Source organism: Pelobates fuscus, chromosome 6 (assembly GCF_036172605.1).
Source record: "Pelobates fuscus isolate aPelFus1 chromosome 6, aPelFus1.pri, whole genome shotgun sequence".
NCBI lineage: Eukaryota > Metazoa > Chordata > Amphibia > Anura > Pelobatidae > Pelobates > Pelobates fuscus.
The window spans coordinates 284154817-284176021 of record NC_086322.1 but is presented as its reverse complement, the minus strand read 5'-3'; the positions used below and the strand labels follow the sequence as shown (position 1 = coordinate 284176021).

The 21205-nt window shown below is 38.8% G+C and overlaps 1 protein-coding gene across 2 annotated transcripts in view; it reads left to right on the top strand.

Moving 5' to 3' along the window:
* The window catches only part of MAP3K14 (mitogen-activated protein kinase kinase kinase 14), a 35047-nt gene extending 17232 nt beyond the window's left edge, over nucleotides 1-17815 (top strand). For both annotated transcript variants that reach the window (XM_063459330.1, XM_063459331.1), the window contains exons 2-17: nucleotides 5840-6093; nucleotides 7697-7757; nucleotides 7884-8082; nucleotides 8762-9265; nucleotides 10209-10346; nucleotides 10755-10884; nucleotides 11403-11534; nucleotides 11736-11840; nucleotides 12655-12818; nucleotides 14155-14305; nucleotides 14765-15004; nucleotides 15382-15479; nucleotides 15891-16011; nucleotides 16722-16822; nucleotides 17190-17585; nucleotides 17735-17815. In XM_063459330.1, the coding sequence (XP_063315400.1) occupies nucleotides 5859-6093; nucleotides 7697-7757; nucleotides 7884-8082; nucleotides 8762-9265; nucleotides 10209-10346; nucleotides 10755-10884; nucleotides 11403-11534; nucleotides 11736-11840; nucleotides 12655-12818; nucleotides 14155-14305; nucleotides 14765-15004; nucleotides 15382-15479; nucleotides 15891-16011; nucleotides 16722-16822; nucleotides 17190-17363 (2553 nt within the window). In that variant the 5' untranslated portion in view covers nucleotides 5840-5858 and the 3' untranslated portion in view covers nucleotides 17364-17585; nucleotides 17735-17815. The remainder of the gene's footprint in view (nucleotides 1-5839; nucleotides 6094-7696; nucleotides 7758-7883; nucleotides 8083-8761; nucleotides 9266-10208; nucleotides 10347-10754; nucleotides 10885-11402; nucleotides 11535-11735; nucleotides 11841-12654; nucleotides 12819-14154; nucleotides 14306-14764; nucleotides 15005-15381; nucleotides 15480-15890; nucleotides 16012-16721; nucleotides 16823-17189; nucleotides 17586-17734) is intronic.
* The last annotated feature ends 3390 nt before the right edge of the window (nucleotides 17816-21205 follow it).

The following is a 21205-nucleotide window of genomic DNA, read 5'->3' as shown; positions in this document are numbered from 1 at the left end:
GAAAGGGTTAAAATACAGGAACATAGTGGAGGTCAGCTGGTATTATTGTACTAGAGAACAAATTGTTATTTTGACATTGGCTTGCAGGCGTTTATTTGGTATTTTAGCAAAGCTGAAGGCAGGGAAAGGGTTAACCGCACAGGACACATAACAAGGAAGTCATGTGCTATTCCAGCAGAGCTGTGATCTATGCTAGTGGCTTAGTTAGTGCTTTGTATATAGCTGCCATAATGGCGGTTGAAGAGTATTTGTGGGGAGAAGTTCTGTAAATGGAACAATCAGCATGAACGTTCCACTGGTTTCCATGGTGACTGCACTATTAGTGCACTGTGTATTTGTATTGGACACAATGGGGGATTTGGGGGGAATAGGGCAGGGGGGTGTGTGTGTGTTTGTGAAGTTTCCTCAACTTTGTATATTTATTTGTGTTGCATATTAGCATGCCATACGATATCTGATACTTTTTCCTTTCCTTTAGGGAATATTACACATTATATCGTTCTGCTGTTATGTTATATTGTGTCTTAAATGCAAAATATGCTAGATATGTTTTAAAAAATGCCTCTATATATATACAATACACTTAAAGCATACGTCTCAATTTCCTCTTAGATTGCACAAAATACAGCTGTATGTTTAGTTTGCCAGTTATAAGTACTGGAGTAGAGAATACAGTAAGATGATGTCGAAAGTGGGCACCAAACACTAAGTCTTCGTAAGTTTGAATTATTCCTCTATTTTCTTGACACCAGTGGCGGCTGGTGAATGTTTAATGTTGGGGTGCGGCCCCCCTGACTTGGTGGGGTCTTCCCATTTAACCACATGAACAGATGGCAAGAACAGTTCAAAACCAGTTTCTTCTCCAGTGATCAATAACAACGAGAATAGAATAACAATAATCATGATTGACAAATGTTTTTTTTTTTTCTAACACACACATATTAGTGATCCTCACAATACCAATAAATACATTTTTTGTTTAATAAGTAAAAATGGGGGTGGGGGGCGCACTGCCCCGCATACCCCAATAGTGGACAAGACCAGTCGTATTAGGTAAAACAAGAGAACTGTATATTGTAGAGAAAACACACACACATATATATGTTCCTAGTTGACAACATAATCAATATTTAAATGACGTTACATCAAAACTTGTCTAGCAACATCAGATCACACAACAAATCAAAAGCACAGGCCTATTTATTATCAATACTATTTGCATTCTCACTGAGTGGCAGAACTGGTTCAACATAGCCTGAATATTACATATACCTGTCTTACATCATTTGTCAATGAGGTGTATATATGTCATGTGTTTGAGGGGTGTATACAGTGCTGACGTTTGAGGAATAGAATATATTATATTTTTTAGCAGTGCCCATTTTACCCTTTTTTTTTTGAGCATTCCCATTCAGCCACTTTTTCCTTAAATTTGAAATTCACTTTGCATTCACTATAAATTACTTATTTTAGTGAATAATCCTGCAATGAATAAACCCTCTAATGCCAAATTAATTCTTAATCCGCCTTTGCATTCCAAAGAAATCTGAGAAACTGTCTCCAAACACAAGGCCCTTTAAAAGAATTGTCCTTGCACGGTGGTGGACATAGGTTTACCCACGGCCTATAGCAGTAGGCAGGAAACGCAGCAGTAGGACATAACGGAGTCATTGACCCAACACTTGCTATGTATATGTTGTAGATTCGTAATTAAGCATCTGGTGGTACCGGGGAACTGTTGGTACCCTATAGCAGCAGTTCTTAACCCAAATTGGTTCAGCATGCTATTTCAGTGAGTCCCTCCAGTTTTGACAGATATTTTATATTCACCAGGCAACAGGTTTATCAAAATAAAAACACATGCTATTCTAGAAAAAAGTGATAAATAAGGGCCAATCACCATGAAAATCAATAGAATGTGTCTCAACATTTAGTACTTTGCACCCTGTACGGCACATGGTTTGCCTTAAAAACATCTCCCCCAATTTCTGTTTCACAGGTTTCTCTGTCTCTGATTTATAAACACATCTTCTTATGAAAGATGGGTACACAAGAACTTTGGATCCAGAATTCATGTCCAGTGCTGGACTAAAGAATAACGAATGGCCAAAACATGATTGAAGAGGGTTAGGCAACATTCGGCTCTCCAGATGTTGTAGACTACATCTCCCATAAGATCAGGGTAGTCCACAACATCTGGAGAATTGAAGGTTGTCTACCTTTGATCAAGGTTTACAGTCTTTACTTGATATATAGTGGTGATGTCAAGACTTGAGCCAAATGAGTCAAAACATTATTGAGTTGTTTTGTTTCCTTATGGTAATTTAATTAAATCCGTCAACTAATATGCTGAATTGTATCATTCTTGTACAAGCTATATAGCCACGATAGGACCGTAATTGTATAAAAACGTCCATAAATTACTCATAAGTCCGAATAAGCATATTAATGTGCGGGGGGTTACCTATATTATGTTCTAGATATTTGTGGCTTAGCAGCTAGCGGGGCATAAGTCTGGATTCTTGAGTACAAAAGGAATAATAATAATAAAGTGAATGTCAAGGAATACATTCAGTGCTTTTTGAAAAACGAGGGTTGCAAAGCTGTAACTTGAATTGATAGCTCAAATCTAGAAAATCTTATGGGATTCAGTAAACTTGGTCAGTGCTGACTGTGTTAGACCTCTTCGTATCCCATTTGGTTTGACTGCTTTCTCAAGTTGCTCAATTTAATGAGACCCACTAAATGAACACTCAAAGCACCATAAACACTATTGTCCACTGTAGTGGTCATCTTCCTACTTAAAACGCTTAAGAATGGATAGCTGGGTTCTGCCAGGCACCTCCTCAAATAGAGACAGAAACTTCTCCAAACCTTATGTTAGCTCAGTTAAGCTAAGCCAAGCCAAGCAAGGTCTGTTCTTTGGCTGGGAGCAACATATGAGCTCCCTCAGCCAATTAACTAAACCATGCACTGTCAGGTCTAGCTCAGTGCAGGAGCTTCCGCAGACACAGGAAGAGATGACCGGAACCAGGCAGACCTCAGGTAAGTTGTCAAACCATTCTCGAATGTTTTGACTACTTACCCTGGGGGGATGTTAGGACACTCCTAGCACCATAACCAGCACTGTAATGTATAGGTTCTTGAAGTGTAACTTTAATATCTAGAATGATTGCAACAGCCAGGTTCCTCTTGAAATAAGCAGGGGTTCATTTGAAACAGCACAAGGAGGTTTGGCCAATAGTGAATTCACCGAGGATCACTAAGAACTGGTCATTGTTTTGTATGTGTCATTGCATTTGTCTCAAATACAAATTATATGCCTTATAATGCCTTGGGCATTCATTTAAACATTAGATGGACAAATGTGGGACACATTGCACATCTATTTTTTTCAGTTTCTTTGCTGTAGGGCCCACGCATAGCAGCATACTTTATGTAGAGTATACAATACTCAAATTGCAGCATATACTGTACGTGGCTACTCATATGGCTCCCAGTCCTACCTTTGTTGTGATTATGAAATAGAAGGAAGCAGATTTCAGCCGTCTCAAATTACAGTTCGCATGGCAGTTTCTGATTGCTGATGTAAGGAAATCGAAATCTTTTCCAGCATAACCAGCCTAACCAGATATCTTGTCTGAAAGACGGAACTCTTGACCAACAAGCAGAAACCAACCAAACATTCAGTTCACATCCAAATATGTATACCAGCTTAATCAGGTTGAATATGCTTTTGCTGTTGAATGGCTCAACAGCAAAAACAAATGTGAGAAAGGCTGAACTTGATGGCCGCATGTCTCTTTTCAGCTATCTAACTATGTAAACTATGTAGATACATAATTGTATACATCTCATGCATAGCTACTTAAACAATTCCATTGTTGTTCCACTCAACTTCAAAATGAAGAAGAGACTTAATCTAACTTTAATTGTGCTTAGATGGTTGCTGTCCTTTATGGCTTTTTTAAGACATTCTTCCCGAGGGAGAAAAAAAAACTGTATTCATGAGAGGGGGAAAAAAAATAGAGAGGCGTGATCCCAAGTTATAACGGCTACAGGAGCACTGGAGAGTAGTTCTGCAGATATAGTTCTGCCTTAAGTAACAAACTAAAATAACTTTATTGCGGGCATCATAAAGAAAATGATCCCAAAAAGAAGAAATATGGATGGATAAAATAAAATAATGTGCACCGTCACCACAGTGAACAGGTGTGGAGGGGTAGAGATGGTTATAGTCTATAGACTTAGCTAGAGACTAGAGTAAATAGTGAATAGTGTATGTAGTGTTAGCTTTTACATGCAGGTGTACTTTTGTGTGTAGTGTTGGTGTTTAAATGAAGGGGTGTTTGTATATAATTTTGGCATTTTTATACAGGGGGTGTTTGTTTGTAATGTTTGTGTTTGATAGTAGGTGTTCGCATGCTTGGATGTATGCACATATACAAATATAATGCCACATGCATACTTACACAGATTTACATACACATTGCATACACATAGATACACACATTGACACACACACACACAGATGCACACACAAATCCATGAACAGACATACACACACACATATAAACAGACTAATACACAGAAAAATACATTGACATATACACATGCGCACACATACACTGACACAGATACACACATTGACACACACACACAAACAAACACACAAATCCCTAAACAGACACACACACACACACACACACACACACACTGGCACACCCATATAATCAGACTAACACACAGATACATACATTGACACAAACACATACACATACACACACTGACACATACACACATTTACACATACACACACAGACACATACACACACTGACACATACACACATTGACACATACACACACAGACACATACACACACAGACACATACACACACAGACACATACACACACAGACACATACACACAGACACATAAACACATTCATACAAGATACATACACATACACACAGATGCACACACTGACACATAAACTGATAATGCCCCTTTTTAGCAGTACTATTGGGTGACACATGACCCCAGGATCACCATATGGGCCCCCCAGCTTACGGGCCCCATAGCAGCCGCATCACCTGCACCAGCGGTAGTTCCACCGCTGGGTCTAGGCACAACCAGGGTACACATTGCAAACGAGGAGAAATAGAAACATTTCTCTGCAGACAGACACATGCATAGGTTAAGGCTTATAACAATGATCAATAAGGAACCAACTTAGAGGCACACGATTCCTGGATAGGGGAAATTTTACGTAATAAAAAAAACTATAATTATAAGAAAACAACGTAGGTGGAAAGGTAGACTTTTATTTACAAAATAAAGATTGTCCTGGCTTTTTAGCCACTACTGCTGCCCTTTTCATGGGTAATATCTTGCAATATAGGTGCTACATCATAAGCGTACAGCATGATAATAGACAGCAAAGACATAAAGGACACTGTATCTCTAACGCCCCATAGTGGCCATCTATGGAACTGTAGGTAAATCACTATCTCAAACTGGGTTACGGTATTTAAGGTTTTTAAGTTTAAGTTCAACTACATCTTGCAGGTTTATTTACTAAAGTGACAATTAAAAGTGAATTCAAAGTAAATTTTAATTTTAAAGTCAAAATAGCTGAAATGGAAAACATTTGTAAGTCAGCGATGCTTTCACTTCCGCTTCTCTGGCCTTGTTTTAAATTCACATAGAATTCTCTTAGTAAATAATATGTTTGCTTGTTTTCTTTATATGGAAAGGCGTTTACGTTCTGTAGGTTTATAGCATATATATATATAGTGTAATGTATGAGTATAATTGTTTCATGGTTATTTCTTCTAGGCTCTAGGAAAATCTGACCATGGCCATAGATTGCCATGAAGATCAAGAGCAGGCCTCCATTCCGGCTCTGGAATACCCACTCAAGGTGTATCAGTGTGAAGGCACGGGCGGTAGCAAGAAAGGAGATGCTGGGACGCAGGGGCATCTGCTAACACATGACAATGGACCCTGGGCTAAGATGATGTCACAGGGCTCTGCAACAGAAAGGAAGGAGGGCTTGTCTGTCGGGTTCTCCATCATTGCACAGCCTGAGTGTAAGCCCATTTACTAAACTGTATGCAACATCTTATTATAACCCTTCCTATTACTCCATACAACCTCTCTATAACTCCTCCTATTACTCCATATAATCTCTCTCTATAACTCCTCCTATTACTCCATATAACCTCTCCCTATATCTCCTCCTATTACTCCATATAACCTCTCTCTATAACTCCCCCTATTACTCCATATAACCTCTCCCTATATCTCCTCCTATTACTCCATATAACCTCTCTCTATAACTCCCCCTATTACTCCATATAACCTCTCCCTATATCTCCTCCTATTACTCCATATAACCTCTCTCTATAACTCCCCCTATTACTCCATATAACCTCTCCCTATAACTCCTCCTATTACTCCATATAACCTCTCTCTATAACTCCCCCTATTACTCCATATAGCCTCTCCCTATAGCTCCTCCTATTACTCCATATAACCTCTCTCTATAACTCCCCCTATTACTCCAGATAACCTCTCCCTATAACTCCTCTTATTACTCCATATAACCTCTCCCTATAACTCCTCCTATTACTCCATATAACTTCTCTCTATAACTCCTCCTTTTACTCCATACAACCTCCCTATAACTCCTCCTATTACTCCATATAACCTCTCCCTATAACTCCTCCTATTACTCCATATAACCTCTCTCTATAACTCCTCCTTTTACTCCATACAACATCCCTATAACTCCTCCTATTACTCCATATAACCTCTCCCTATAACTCCTCCTATTACTCCATATAACCTCTCCCTATAAATCCTCATATTACTCCATATAACCTCTCTCTATAACTCCTCCTATTACTCCATATAACCTCTCTATATTACTCCTCATATTACTCCATATAACCTCTCCCTATAACTCCTCCTATTACTCCATATAACCTCTCCCTATAACTCCTCCTATTACTCAATATAACCTCTCTCTATAACTCTTCCTATTACTCTATATAACCTCTCCCTATAACTCCTCCTATTACTCCATATAACCTCTCCCTATAACTCCTCCTATTACTCCATATAGCCTCTCCCTATAACTCCTCCTATTACTCCATATAACCTCTCCCTATAACTCCTCCTATTATTCCATATAACCTCTCCCTATAACTCCTCCTATTACTCCATATAACCTCTCTCTATAACTCTTCCTATTACTCTATATAACCTCTCCCTATAACTCCTCCTATTACTCCATATAGCCTCTCCCTATAACTCCTCCTATTACTCCATATAACCTCTCCCTATAACTCCTCCTATTATTCCATATAACCTCTCCCTATAACTCCTCCTATTACTCCATATAACCTCTCTATAACTCCCCCTATTACTCCATATAACCTCTCCCTATAACTCCTCCTATTACTCCATATAGCCTCTCCCTATAACTCCTCCTATTACTCCATATAACCTCTCTCTAGAACTCCTCCTATTACTCCATATAAACTCTCTCTATAATTCCTCCTATTACTCTATATAACACCACTTATTACGCTATATAATCTAGCTCTATAATATCTCTGTAGCCCTATATACCCATTCCCAGTAACTCCTCATATTGTTATATATAATTTTTTTCTATGCATATTTTAGGTGAGAATAATCAGGAGATTTGTCCCAGTTCCCAAAAACCTCAGATCTATAATCAATACAGGTAAATGGACAAACATTTCTTTAAAACCAATTAATATTGATGGATGTGTTCACTCTTACAGAAGCCAGGCATTTTTCACCTGTGATTGGAAAATATTGAGTTACTTTAAATTTCATTTATTTGCAGTCGTTCAGAGAGCTTTGACCACATCCCAAATAATGTGGCCCAGTCTACAGAGAGCAGACTGACACCAAAGGCATCGAGTACAAGGGGAAAAGGGAAAAAGGCAAAAAAAAAGAGAGGTGGAAAGGATGGAGAACGAAAGATTGAGCGTCGACGCCAGTGTTCACCTGAGGAGGAAATGCGGGCCCCTATCCCTGTACAGGTAGGCGTCAAGCCCTAGGGTCTTTTAACATCGGAAAATAACATTGTACCAAGTATGGAATCTACCCACAAATGGGTAGCCCAACCTTGATTGTCCCTGTCACTCCTTCCACCTATAGACCCACAACAGTTTGTGTGAAATATTTAAGAACAGGACAGTTTTGGCTGCTGATCTGGTTAGATTTTAAAAGCCTACCTTTCGCGCATCGTTGCAGGGCCACCTTTGGATGGTCATGTCCATTGCATCATGAATCACTTCTGCCATCATTGTCCTTTTTGAGGGTAAATGACATATTTAAAAACAATTAAATATCTTCCCATCTTAAATAATTTACTACAATTGATTCCGTTTACATGAACCTCCCATTATTACCCTCAACAAAGCCTGCCCTTAGGTTATGTGAAATCGACCTTTCAATTTACTCATGGTTGATGTTCTCTATTTTTTTAATATCATTATCATTTCTATTTCTAATACAGGAGTTCCTCCAATTAAGTGCTTTATCAGTCATGAATTACAGTAGGGTGCCTAACACACACACACACACACACCACTATTCTCTTAATCAGATCAAACATCCAAATTTCACACGTCAGGTCCAATGTAACTGTCTCTACTTTGTACTTGCCATAATATTAGGATGAACCTTCACTTTGCTTACCTTCTGTTGTTATTGCAGGATGAGGAAACCCAGTCACATGCAAGGTTTACTGGGTTATGTAAGGCTGATGAGAAGAAACATCTTGATTCTATCAAACAGCTTAACAGAACAACCACTGAATGCCCATCTCAGGACTTATCATCATTTAAAAAAGATGGCATATGGATGAACCAGAAGCTCATCAGTCCTGACCAGTTCTTATACCATGTGGGGGCAGGAAAGCTGCCCCCTGCCAACCTTTCACAAACCTTGTATTCCCCAGACTCCAAAATCCTTGGTATTATTCATGATCTAGGAATGGATAAATTGGGACATGACTACAGTTTAAAGAGTGACTCTTTCAAATTTGAAGACCCCTTTGTAGACTCACATAACCATTCTGTGGAAGAATGTAACCTAGAAGCTGTGAGGGGAAGTGTGATCAAAGGCAAGATAGAACTTCTAGAAGGTCTAGCCAAAGACTGGGCGAAGAAAAAAAATGATGAAAATGACAACGACAATGAGGGCATTCTGCTAACGAAGGTACAAGTCTATATGATTGACCTCATCTTTTTCAGTCTTTGCAACTAACGTGACTTCATCGTAGTCTTTCTCTCTTCCTTTTGTCTGAATGACCTCTGACATCAACTAGCTTCCTTAATGACCTTATCTCTGCTTTCTGTAACAATCTCTCAAAATTTATTTTCGATCTTTCTCTCACTCATCTTGTTTTTTGTTTTTTGTTTTTCATTATTTTCTTGTAAACTTTTAGCTTTTGCTGTTAATTTGTTAAATAATAATTTATACCATGTATATCCTAGAAGCAATTACTGTTATATCCCGTGCAAATATAACTGCACTGGATATAACAGACCATGCAAGGTCTTGTTTAATATTTTTGGATAAGCATTTTACACAACCAAAATTTCCCATTGACCTTAATGGGGACTTTATGTAGATAAATAATTTGAAAGGTTTGGAACAGATTGGAAATCATTTTTAATACGGATTCATGTGTGTAATGTAACTACAATCTAAAAATTATGTTGCAACATAAGACAATTTCCTACTGTTGGCCAAGGAAGACCGTGGCAAAAGTCAATGAGACACTCAGAGGTATTTACTAAAATGAAAACCGAAAGTGAATTTTAATTGACTTTTGAATTTAAGACCTTGGTAGTATTGTATTGTAAATAGTATTGTTACTGTTGTGCAATATATGAAGAGTGATACCATTCTCTTCATCCTGTTCTGTGATAAGCAGTTGTAAATCTACATATATCTTACTTATTTAAGCCAGGCAGCAGATGCAGAATACAGAGAAACAAAGTACAAATTTAAGAACAGTAATGCTGGAACTTTATTAAATATAAAACATGCTTACAAGAATGCAGACCTCTGTGTGCATGTTACCACCAATAGAAGTCTACAACAAGAACTCTTTTAGACATCAATTAAAATTATTATTATTATTATTTATTTTTAGGACATTAAGCCAGTGGACTATGAATACAAAGAGAACATTCACTGGAAACAATGTGGAGAGAAGCTAGGATCTGGCTCGTTTGGGGATGTTGTTCCAGCAAAAGATGAGAGCTCTGGATTTCTCTTTGCAGCCAAAAAGGTGAGAAAAACTGAAAATCTATGTTCGTGAGTATATGTACCTGTAGGTATATGTATATTGTCTGCTGGTAAAATTAATTTTAAGAAGGACTTGTATTTCAAAATATACTAGCAGAAGAGACATATTCTAAATAATGCTTAAGACGGAACATACACAATATTGGGTCTCGTTGTCACTTGGTAAAACTCTTAAATTGGTGCTAGCTATTATCAAAAATGCATTTTATTAACCACATCAGGATTTTCCTGGTTTAGCTTAAGTTGTGCAATTTCTTTATCTGTTCAGCAGAATTCCTAGTTTATCTGTTTTAACGCTAAACTGGCCATTTCTTTTAGTTTATGTTCACCCCTCAGATGCCCAATATACATATTTTAGTTTATGGCTAAAGTCTCGGTCATTATATTCCAGATAAGCGTAGACAATTTTCGAGCTGAAGAGATAACTTGCTGTCTTGAGGTCAAATCTCCTAGGCTTGTCCCAATGTACGGGGCAGTCCGTGAAGGACGTTGGATCACAGTACTCATGAAAATAATGAAAGGTAAGGTTTTTTTTAGAGTGCTGTAACCTTTTCACTGAAAGATCAATTACACTACTATTATACTGAAAAACTATTACACTATCAATAAATATCAAATTGTGGCATAACTAGAAACCCCCCCCTCCCCCCCACACAAAAAAAGAGCATTAGGCTCTAGTACTCTAGTAAAATGAGCTAATAGTGTTACTAAATTAATAAATGAAACCATACAATCCATCACAATTTATGCATGCACATACCAACTACATTTTGAAGTATGTGTACTTCCCACTCTTGGTAATTTTACCAGAAATAAATATTGTCCTTGAAAAGTTAAACTATTTTCCATCAACATTTTCCTGGCTTTCTCTATATATATTTGCATCCTTCATGTGCCATATGTCTTTTGTGACCTGTAAGAAAGCTTGTCTCCTATACCTTACTCAACCTGCCATGAGTATGTTCGGGCTTGGCCAGGTCTGTTAGCTTTCTGATAACTGTGGGCAGTTGACTTACACCTTGTGATTCTTGTTTTGTAGGAGGATCTCTGGGTCAGAAGATCAAAAAAATGGGTTACCTTCCGGAAGATTTGGCCCTATACTACCTGGAACAAGTACTATGTGGCCTGGAACATCTTCATGCTGCAAACATTGCACATGGAGATATTAAAGGTAATTTGGAAATTTTTACCACGTTCCTTTTATTTTTCCATCCAGTATCCTCTCAGTGTCATGGCCAACTTTTCCATCTTGTACCTACCGTAATGGTTCCCACCAGTATATGAAACTGTTTTTTATTGTTGTCCTGTTCTCAATTTTTTTTAAGGACAAACACTGTTTATCTAATCATTGTATCACCCTCTCTCCGTACAGCTGATAATGTACTCCTGTCTGAAGATGGCAAAGAAGCCTGCTTATGTGATTTTGGAAAATCTTCCAAGTTCTCACCGGGAATATTGAAGAAACCACTGATGACGGGTGTGTGAGATAGCTGGCCAACATTTTAATGTTTATTTTCATGTTTATTTAACATAGAAATCATATAAAGGAGCATTTAAGAGTGCTGGATTTTTTCCTCCTTACCTGATGACTGTGATGTCCAAGTTTGAATAAAAATAATGCCTTACTCAAATATTCTTGTAATGTGCTAAGAACATCAGCTTTTCTAGAGCTGTAACATTGTACACACAAGTAACATCTACTTTTATTTGTTTTCTCAATAATGTTTTTTTCCATATATGTATGTGTGTATGTGTATCCTGTATAAAATACATGACCAATATGCTCCTAAAGAAATTGAAATTTAAAATTGACCTAAAAACACCTCTTACTGGTGATTTTTTCATATTCCCATACTTTCACTTGAGTTGTAAACTCTACAGCCTCAAATACATTCTACTATTGTTTCCATGTCTCCTTATGTAATATGATCCTTTGTTGTAGAAGCTTCACCTATGAGCGCTGGTCCCATGTTCTTTTCCTAGGGAAGGTACAGTAGATGTTGGTTAGCATGTAATATCGCCCATTCCACTGCCAATTTATACAGCCTACTGTACCTCCTTAAACATAACCTCTACCCAAATGATGTCCTTTCTGTCTTTAACAGTATTATAAAAATAATACAATGAACGTGGTGGGGAAAAACTGAAGTGGAGACTTTAGACCACAGATCCACCAACGTTCCATTGTCTTTAACAATGTAATACAACTTGTGCCACAACGTGTATATCATTCATTTGATAAGCATGTCTGACCAAGAATATACAGTAATTTCCTTGCTGTGTCATTGCAGCTGACTATGTTCCGGGCACGGAGACACACATGGCCCCTGAGATCGTGCGGGGAGAACCCTGTGACACAAAGATTGATATATGGAGCACAGGTTGCATGATGCTTCACATGATGAATGGCTGGCAACCATGGACCCGTACGCACAAACCACCCCTGTGCCTGCAGGTTAGTTTGCATACCAGCTGGCAGTAACAGGAAATATGGAAGAACATGTGAGAACATCCAGACATAGGACAATCTAAAAAAGTAGGGATAAAAGAGGAAAAACCAAAAGAACTCCAAAACGTTAATTACATTTAATGAAACGTCATGATTATTATTATTTTTTTTAATGTCTATTAATTTAAAAAATAAATATTTTTTTTTTTTTTAATGATGTCTTATAATTTTTGTTGTTGTTGTTGTTGTTTTTGATTTTACCTGGCTTAGCTGTTATCTGACCAAATTCTGCTCAACCTAACGTGCCTTCTACTGCAATTGCTGTGTGTGAATCTTGCAGTATCAAGCTTTTAGGTTGAGCAGCAGTTAGTCAGATAACAGTAGAATCTGACCCAAAATGACTGCTCAGCCTGTTTACAAAAGTGACATTTTCAAAACCGTTTAATGAAATGCAAAACTGAGAATTTCAGGGGGGTTGATAACTTTGCAGCACACAAATTTAAATGGTGAAGAATGTCAGTTGGTGGTCATCATAACAGAGTATCAAGAGTAGACTAATCTTATGTAAGCAAGGCCCTTCGACCTATACCAAATTTGTTTTGACACTAATACTTCTTAAGGTATTCACTAAGCTAGAAATTGGTGGGAATTGAACAACAAATTTAAAATGTAGGACAATATAAGGCAAGCTCAGCTATTGTGGCCAACCATTGTCAATTCTAGGCAATTTGCAATTATTCCCAGTTCCATGAACACAGCTAATTATGTTCTAATTGTCTACTGTACATGTTACAGAATATCTTGTCATTTTATTTGTTTTTGCTCGCTACACATATTTGGTTTGATGTTATTTTGTGGTGTCTTGTTTACCCTAGTGTACAGCATTTTGGTTGCTTAAAGGGACACTATAGTCACCCAGACCACTTCAGCTCAATTAAGTTGCCTGGGTGCCAGGTCCCCCAGGTTTTAACCCTTTAGATGTAAACATAGCCGTTTCAAAGAAACGGCTATGTTTACATTGCAGGGTTAATCCAGCCTCTAGTGGCTGTCTTCCTGACAGCCGCAAGAGGCGCTTCTGCGACGCTGGATGCTGGGGGAGGCGAGGTCTCTTAACCCCTTCAGCACCACGGGAGGGGGACCCTGAGGGTGGGGGGATCCTAAGGAGTATATAGTGTCAGGAAAACGAGTTTGTTTTCCTGACACTATAGTGATCCTTTAATATGTTTTATTATTAATTATAATGGTTACAAATATATATATATATATATATTTTTTTACTTGCACATTGAAGAGGCCTTTCTGTCTTCAAATTACTGACCAGCATTTTGTTTTCTTTTTATAGATTGCCAAAGAGTCCCCACCTCTACAGGAGATACCTACCAGTTGTGATCCAATTACACAGGAGGTCATTGTGGCAGCATTGGAGAAAGACCCAATGCAAAGGATGACTGCAACTCAGCTCAAGGAAAAAGTGAAACAGACACTGTGCAAAAGTAAGGATCTCAGTATTGAGGGATTTTTCTGCAAAACAGTAAATTCAAATGTAGTGAATTAAAACAAAAACTGCAAAAAACAGACTTCTGTTCATATTGTTGCTACTTGTGTTCTTGTATTGATATTGTATTTCCATTGTCCTGTGAAAAAGATGAAGTCAAAACATTACAGAATAATCCAGAACAAAACTCACTCTAATTGTGCAGTTGCTTATATTAAGAAGCCCAATGGTGGTGATCCATACACTCTAGAAGACTTATGTCTTAGAAAAGATAAATAGTAGACTGTTTTTGAATGTGTTGTATTCATTATTCTATTAGACGTTAAACATCTGACAGGTCATCACCAAACTGAAGTGATCCGTAAATAATCAAGTTAAAATTTGTTATGGGTGGCAGGTAATCACGTCTACTCTGTAACCACTAATTATTTTCTTTATCTGAAATTTCTTAATCCAGAGGGAGGTCTGAAGTCTCCAGTGATAACAGAATACAAAACCCCTCGAATCTTCCCATGCCCTCTAACTGGATCATCAAAAAATCTGCTTCCAAAGCCAAAGCTGGCCACACAGAAATCCAGAATAATTCCAAATTCCTTCAAGAAAGAGTTGATGGGAGACACTCCATTCCCGTATGGGGGAAAAAATGTGGCTCACGAGGAAACATCTTTTGAACTGGAAATACAAGAGTTGGAGAAAGGTGAGAGAATCAACTCTTACACTGTCATAACTTTTGTCAGTTCCAGCAATGTTTAATAAATAGTAGTAAATACATTTAAAAATACTTTTGTTGAAGTAGAAGTAAAAAAAAAAAAAGTGACTAGGATTCATGAGTGTTTGGAATAGCATCATCACGCTATACTTCACAACAACTGGAATGAGGGAGGTTAGGCTTTTCACATTGTGATATGTTTAGTATCCCTGAAAATTAACAGCCACATGTCTCAGTGATACATTCCCACGGTTTCTGGCAGATACCAAGATACCCAATGTTTTGCTATTTTTGAGAACACGTATCAGCTCTGAATGACACTTCAGTAGTCCCTATTTTCAATATCCCATGACATTGTGTTTCAGGTCTTTTAAGGGACAGCTTCTGTCAAACAATCCATCTGAGGGACCCACAACAAATGTTGGGAAGTGAGAAGAACTTAGAGCCCATTCACAGCCTCAAGGTGAGAAAGATCAAATGGAGGGTAACATTGCTTAGATATACCGATCTGGTAGTCCTCGGTAATGCCCCAAACACCACTGTAGCCAACTTTATTTTATCGGAACCCCCTAACCCTTCTCTATCTTATAAATTATTTTACGCGCATGCAAAATAAATTGTATTCCAAAGTCCATAATTTCATTCTTTCATACTTTTTTATTTCACAAAACGTTCCATTCGTACATTTCAGTATCTTCTGGTTTTATTGACAGTGCCTCATCTCTTTTTGTTCCTTTGCTTTCAACCTCTCCTTCCCTTTTGCCATCTGCAAAGATCTACATCTTTACTGTTCATTTTATGCTTTTAGGTTCTGTCCCAACCAAACACTCCAAACTATACACATCTTATGTTTCTTTTACTCCCTTATCTGTAGAACTCGTGTGACACAGGAAGTTCTGGGTTTGATTCTTGGAAAAGCCAAATGGACACAATGAGTTGTAACAGCGGCTCTATACTCAGTGGAGGAAATACAATTACTCCCAGTTGGTTTAATGGTATGTATTGAGAATTTTACTATAGATTTTTTCATTTTTTCTAAAAACTTTCATAATGTGGACATTCAGTACTTTACTTAAAATAAAAGAATTCATTATTGAATATTGCTTTTTTTTTTTTTTTTACTTATTTGTGTATCTCTCGTGCAGCCTTAGAAATGTTTTGTTGCTGTGTGTCAAAGTTACTCTCTAAAAATAAAAAAATAAAAAAATATATATATATTTTCCACCGCATGATAACAATGAATAGAGGAGTTACCAATATATTCTTCTCCTCACAAAGGTGATGTGTCCATTAACTCTGTGTCTTGGGTACAGAATGGAATGTTAAATAGTGAACCAGTAGGAGGACAAGAGGAAACAATTTTCCAGAAGAGGCTGTGATGGAGTTAAAGGCTGTTATAAGGCCATCCTGAAGCTGGATTTCACATCAATTATGTTGACCTTCCACAAAGCTAAATCTTACACACAGAGGCCTTTTGTTACAGCTACCAAACTTAACTTGACAATGTTTTGATCAAAGTGGGTTTTCATCATGTTTTAGAAGGTTTTTGTTGTTGTTTTTTCTATAAGCTTTTCTCAAAGATCCAGCAGTTAATTTACCTGTATAGGTCATTCTTATGAAACTGTAATCCTACAGAAATGGAAGGTAGATGAAAACGGATCACACATTCTGACACATTCTCAATTTTGGCTCTTTCTTGCTTCAGGGGTGAAAGTTTCTCTACAGACACTCAGTGATGAGACTTTGTACATCTTGGAATCCGGCCAGAAACAGCTGGGAGATCTGGCCATTGGAATCAGCAGTCAGGTGAGGAACTAAGGGAACGACAACACTACCATAATAATAATGTGCCCATATTTAGTTTGTGGTGGTTCACAGAGACTCTGTTAATTTCGAATGCTAGATATGCAAACAAATTGAGAATAACTCTGTCAAGCAAAAAGAAACAATTCATATTAAAAGACAATATGGGTAGGTCATAGAAATGGGTAGAGGTGTATATGTTAAGAATTAGTGTTGACCACATGCTTCCTTTAGATAACTGAGTTTAACTTCTGGACTTTGAATCCTGGACCAGAACTTAGGAGCCTGTAAAACTCGAGTGGATAGTATTCTCCTCCTCTGTTTTGATGCTAAGATTGACTTCTTAATCTAATCTTTTTATATCTTGCAGATCCCCGTAAACGCTTTCACCATTGTGACTACAACCGGGAAACCAATCCCTTGGGATACACAGATTTCCGAGTGCGGAACTAATCTCCAGTGCTCCTTAGCCTTAGACTACAGCGGTGGAGGCTGGACTTGGAGGGTAAAGCAAGGGGAGCTGGAGAAAGGTCCTTCGGGATAGGATAGGACATCTTTGTGAAGACAAGATTGACGTTTGTTGGGGAAAAGCATCATGATGATGCAGATAATTGGACATTATCGTCTTTCACCTCTTCATGTGCCTTATGTTTCTCACTAAGCAATATTTCAAACCAGGATGGAAAAGGGGAACTTTCCCAGCTGTTGCCCTACCTTTTGATCTCTGCTATTCTATATCTATATGGCACTTGGCACCTGCAAAGATGTGTAGACAGTTATTCACAGTCATTGTGGATTACTGTCTGAAGCTTAACTTTGTACTTCCTCCAGTTATACAGAAGCTTAACCTTCTAGGTATATAAACCATGGAGGTCCATTGACTCAGGACTTTCTTAATGATTGTGAAAGGCAAAGGTGGCAATTATACATTGTGTTAAGCACAATGTTCTGTATTTGAGGGTCCCAATTAACTGAACTATAAAAGAAGAAAAAAAAGCAATATATTATTATTATTATTATTGTATTTTAGTTTTTTTTTTTTTTTTACAAAATTCCTTGTGGAAGATCTCAACAGATTGTTTGGCAACACCACTGGTTTAAAACCCACCATAATGGTAAAATCAACCATGACATTTTTTGGGGGTTCTTAATGAAAACATCTCAATTGTGAGAACTTTTAAGAATATAATTTAGTCACGATAATATGAGCTAGAATTTTGACTATGACATAGTTCACGTGTTATCAGATCCATGTAGAATGTGAAGCTAGCTTCGCATTGCGTTATTTGGATAATCAACTCTTTTTTATCAGATTAAAACAAAACCCTTGAAAAAGGAGTAGGTAACCTTCAGCACTCCAGATGTTGTGGACCACATATCCCGTAATGTTCTTACAACCATAATGCTGGCAAAGCATCAGGGGAGATGTAGTCGATAATATCTGGAGTTCTGAACTTTCCCTATACCTGCCCTAGAACTCACAGTCAAACCCTGCATCATCCAAGCAATGTAAATGGTTATGATAGTTGGACAATAGGCTTCCAGTGCGTGCCAACCCGTATGGACTAGTGTTACATCCGTGATACATTTTCCTACATTGTACTTAATCATGGCAGTAATGTGGTAGTGCGTCACACTCACATGAGTGAACACGGCCAACAGTGGGCACCAGCATTAATAATCTGGCATCCTGCCTAGCCCAGTTACAATAACTCCTTCAACAGACAGAATCCAATCCTTCTTGGATTCGGTGGACACTGTCTGTGTGCATTATAGCAAGTCTTAAAAGGTAGAGATGCCGGGAAGAACCTTCCATGTCCCAGCACACCTTGCACTTGTCACTTTATCTATCCCAGGATTAAAATGTGAGCCCTGAGGGCAGCCATATGATCCATACCACTATTGACATTTGTTGATGTAAACCCAGCACAACACACAGCAGAGTCTGAACCCAGCAGCTTGGCTTAGCATCCAGCTTGACAGTAACTCTAGTTTCTGAGCTCCTTTTATAAACTGATAATTAGCCAATTTGGCTAATGCTTCTGAACCATATTCCCATGATTTGAACAGCCAGTCTATATAAGCATTTTGGGAATACACTCCAAACATCTGCGGTGCTAACATAGGCCATCACTTCCCTAGAGGTAAAGGCAAAGGTTTAACATGCTTCTAGTGTTGCTATGGCCATAGTGGCTTTAGGACCTAATTTTCCGACTGATCACAAACTATGTAATCAATAATTATTCATTAACAAGATCCTATGAATTTTTTTGAATTTTTTTTTTAAATAAGATACTTCATCTGTAATTTGTAGGTAATCAATTGTAATTAATTCTGAAGTCAGGCATTAAAATAATGATACAATTATATATTTTACTGTGAGATTGTCTTGTCAGCTAAGCTGATGGAACAGCACATTTGTAAATTGTCATTGGACTTTTTATACTTTTTGCAAGCTTTTCCACATTAAAATTTTTAAACAAGTCTCATTAAACTGTTTGTTTTTTTCGTGTGTGTCCGTGTATGTCTGTTTGATAAAAATGCTTGAGTACATGGCAGCATAAGTGTTACTGTGTACTAAACACTTATATTTTCATTCATGTTTTTTTTTTTTGCTTTTTTTGTATTTTTGCTGTGCATGAAGTTAATACATACAGACCTGAGGTACCCCAACAGCAATCCACAGGTTTGACATTTTGCAGTACAATTGGAATAGTAAATTGCTGTATATAAACACAATTTTATAATAATATGAACAAGGGTTAACAATTATAAAGGTTCTAGTCTGGTCTAACTAGCAGATATACAGGCTAGGTGAATTATGTGTGGTATGGTTAGAAGACAGGCTAGATGTGATATTAAGAGTTAAACAGTCTGGTCTACAACCAGGCTATGCTACCGAATAGATTATGGTTATGAATAAACATGCATTCGTTAAGTCAGTAGCTGACTGATAGCTATATAAACAGGCTGGCTAGTCTGACAAGATAGTTAATAAGCTTGAAACATGTATAAAAAGCATTGATCATATCTACGTGGACGCAGTATAGACATGCATACTCGATATGCCTGAAGGGATAGGGGTGGTTTATCAAGCAGTGGTTAAGATGGGGTCGGGTGTAATCGCTAAGCGACTATACAGAGCGCAAGTGATAGGTTGCGGGTTGGGTGTCTTGGTCCCACAAAGTGCTATTCGTAGCTGAGTTAACCCTGGGTGGCTCATGCTGTGTAAGACAGCCATATAGGTGGTAGCAGTTACAGATACATCATGGTCTAGGGCATAAGGTGGCTGGTTAAGCAGTATCATGAGCAGTGGGTTATAAAGGTCAAACTCTGTCGGTACAGATATGCGTGAAAATAAAAAGAAGAAACATAAATAAGCATTAAGCATTATGACATACGGAGTCAGCGGCATCTATGCGTGTCTGGGCAGCGTCCTTTTATGAATGTGGGATGACCACCCCCAGGCTGGTTAGTCACCCCATTCCTTCAGGTGGGATCTGTGCCAGCGGCCAGGAGCAAACCGGTTGTGCCCTCCAGATCCAGGCCTGTAGCAAGGCAGGCATCCCGCAGCCACAGACATGGGGGCTTCTGAAGACCGGGTCCTTCCCTGTTGGGACAGGTCTGGAGGCCATGGTGTTGTTGCACCGCCTGCGGCGGGTAGGTCTCCGCCTGCGTGGTAGATGCGCTGAGGTCGTTCCCCTGGTGGCCTTTGGCCCAGATGGGCTAGTGTGGAGAGTTGTGGACTGCTTCTTCAAGGTTTTGCCCGAGGGTGGCCCAGTCCCACTCCGGTCACTGCCGCTCTGTCGTCCCTTCGTGCGCCAGCTCTCCTGCAGCCGCGGCTGTGTAGCAGCATGTCGGGTCTCAATACGTGCCCAGAAGGTATCAAACAGATCGTTCAAGCGGGTGATCAGTAGCTCGTTTGTGCTGAGGCTGTACTCCGGATGCACATATACTCCATTAGATTGCGCGTCCGCCATTTTTGAGTGGCTAGCGGCCTGCAAGCATGGTGTGCGGTTGGGGCTTGTGCCGTGTTTGGGGTCCACGGAGGTATGCGGATTGGGATGATTGGGACCGGGATAACCCCCACCGGTCCTGAGGGGGAAGGGTAGCTGAGTACTGTGGATGCTGCGTGCATTTATGGGCCGGGAGAGCAGCCGTCTCTCCCCTGCTCTGCTGTGTGCAGGCCTCGGCTCGGGCATTTCAGTGGGCATTTTGGGCATGCGAGGTGTCCCCCTGTTTACCAGTTTCTGTGAAGCAGGATGTGGTGTGTTGGGGTTCAAGATTAGGTGATTTGCCCACGATTTCAGTCGATAATCGGGCCCAGGCTCAGGAGCTCACAGATAGTATGTCTGCTCAGCTCCACAGTCAGGCTCCGCCCTTCAT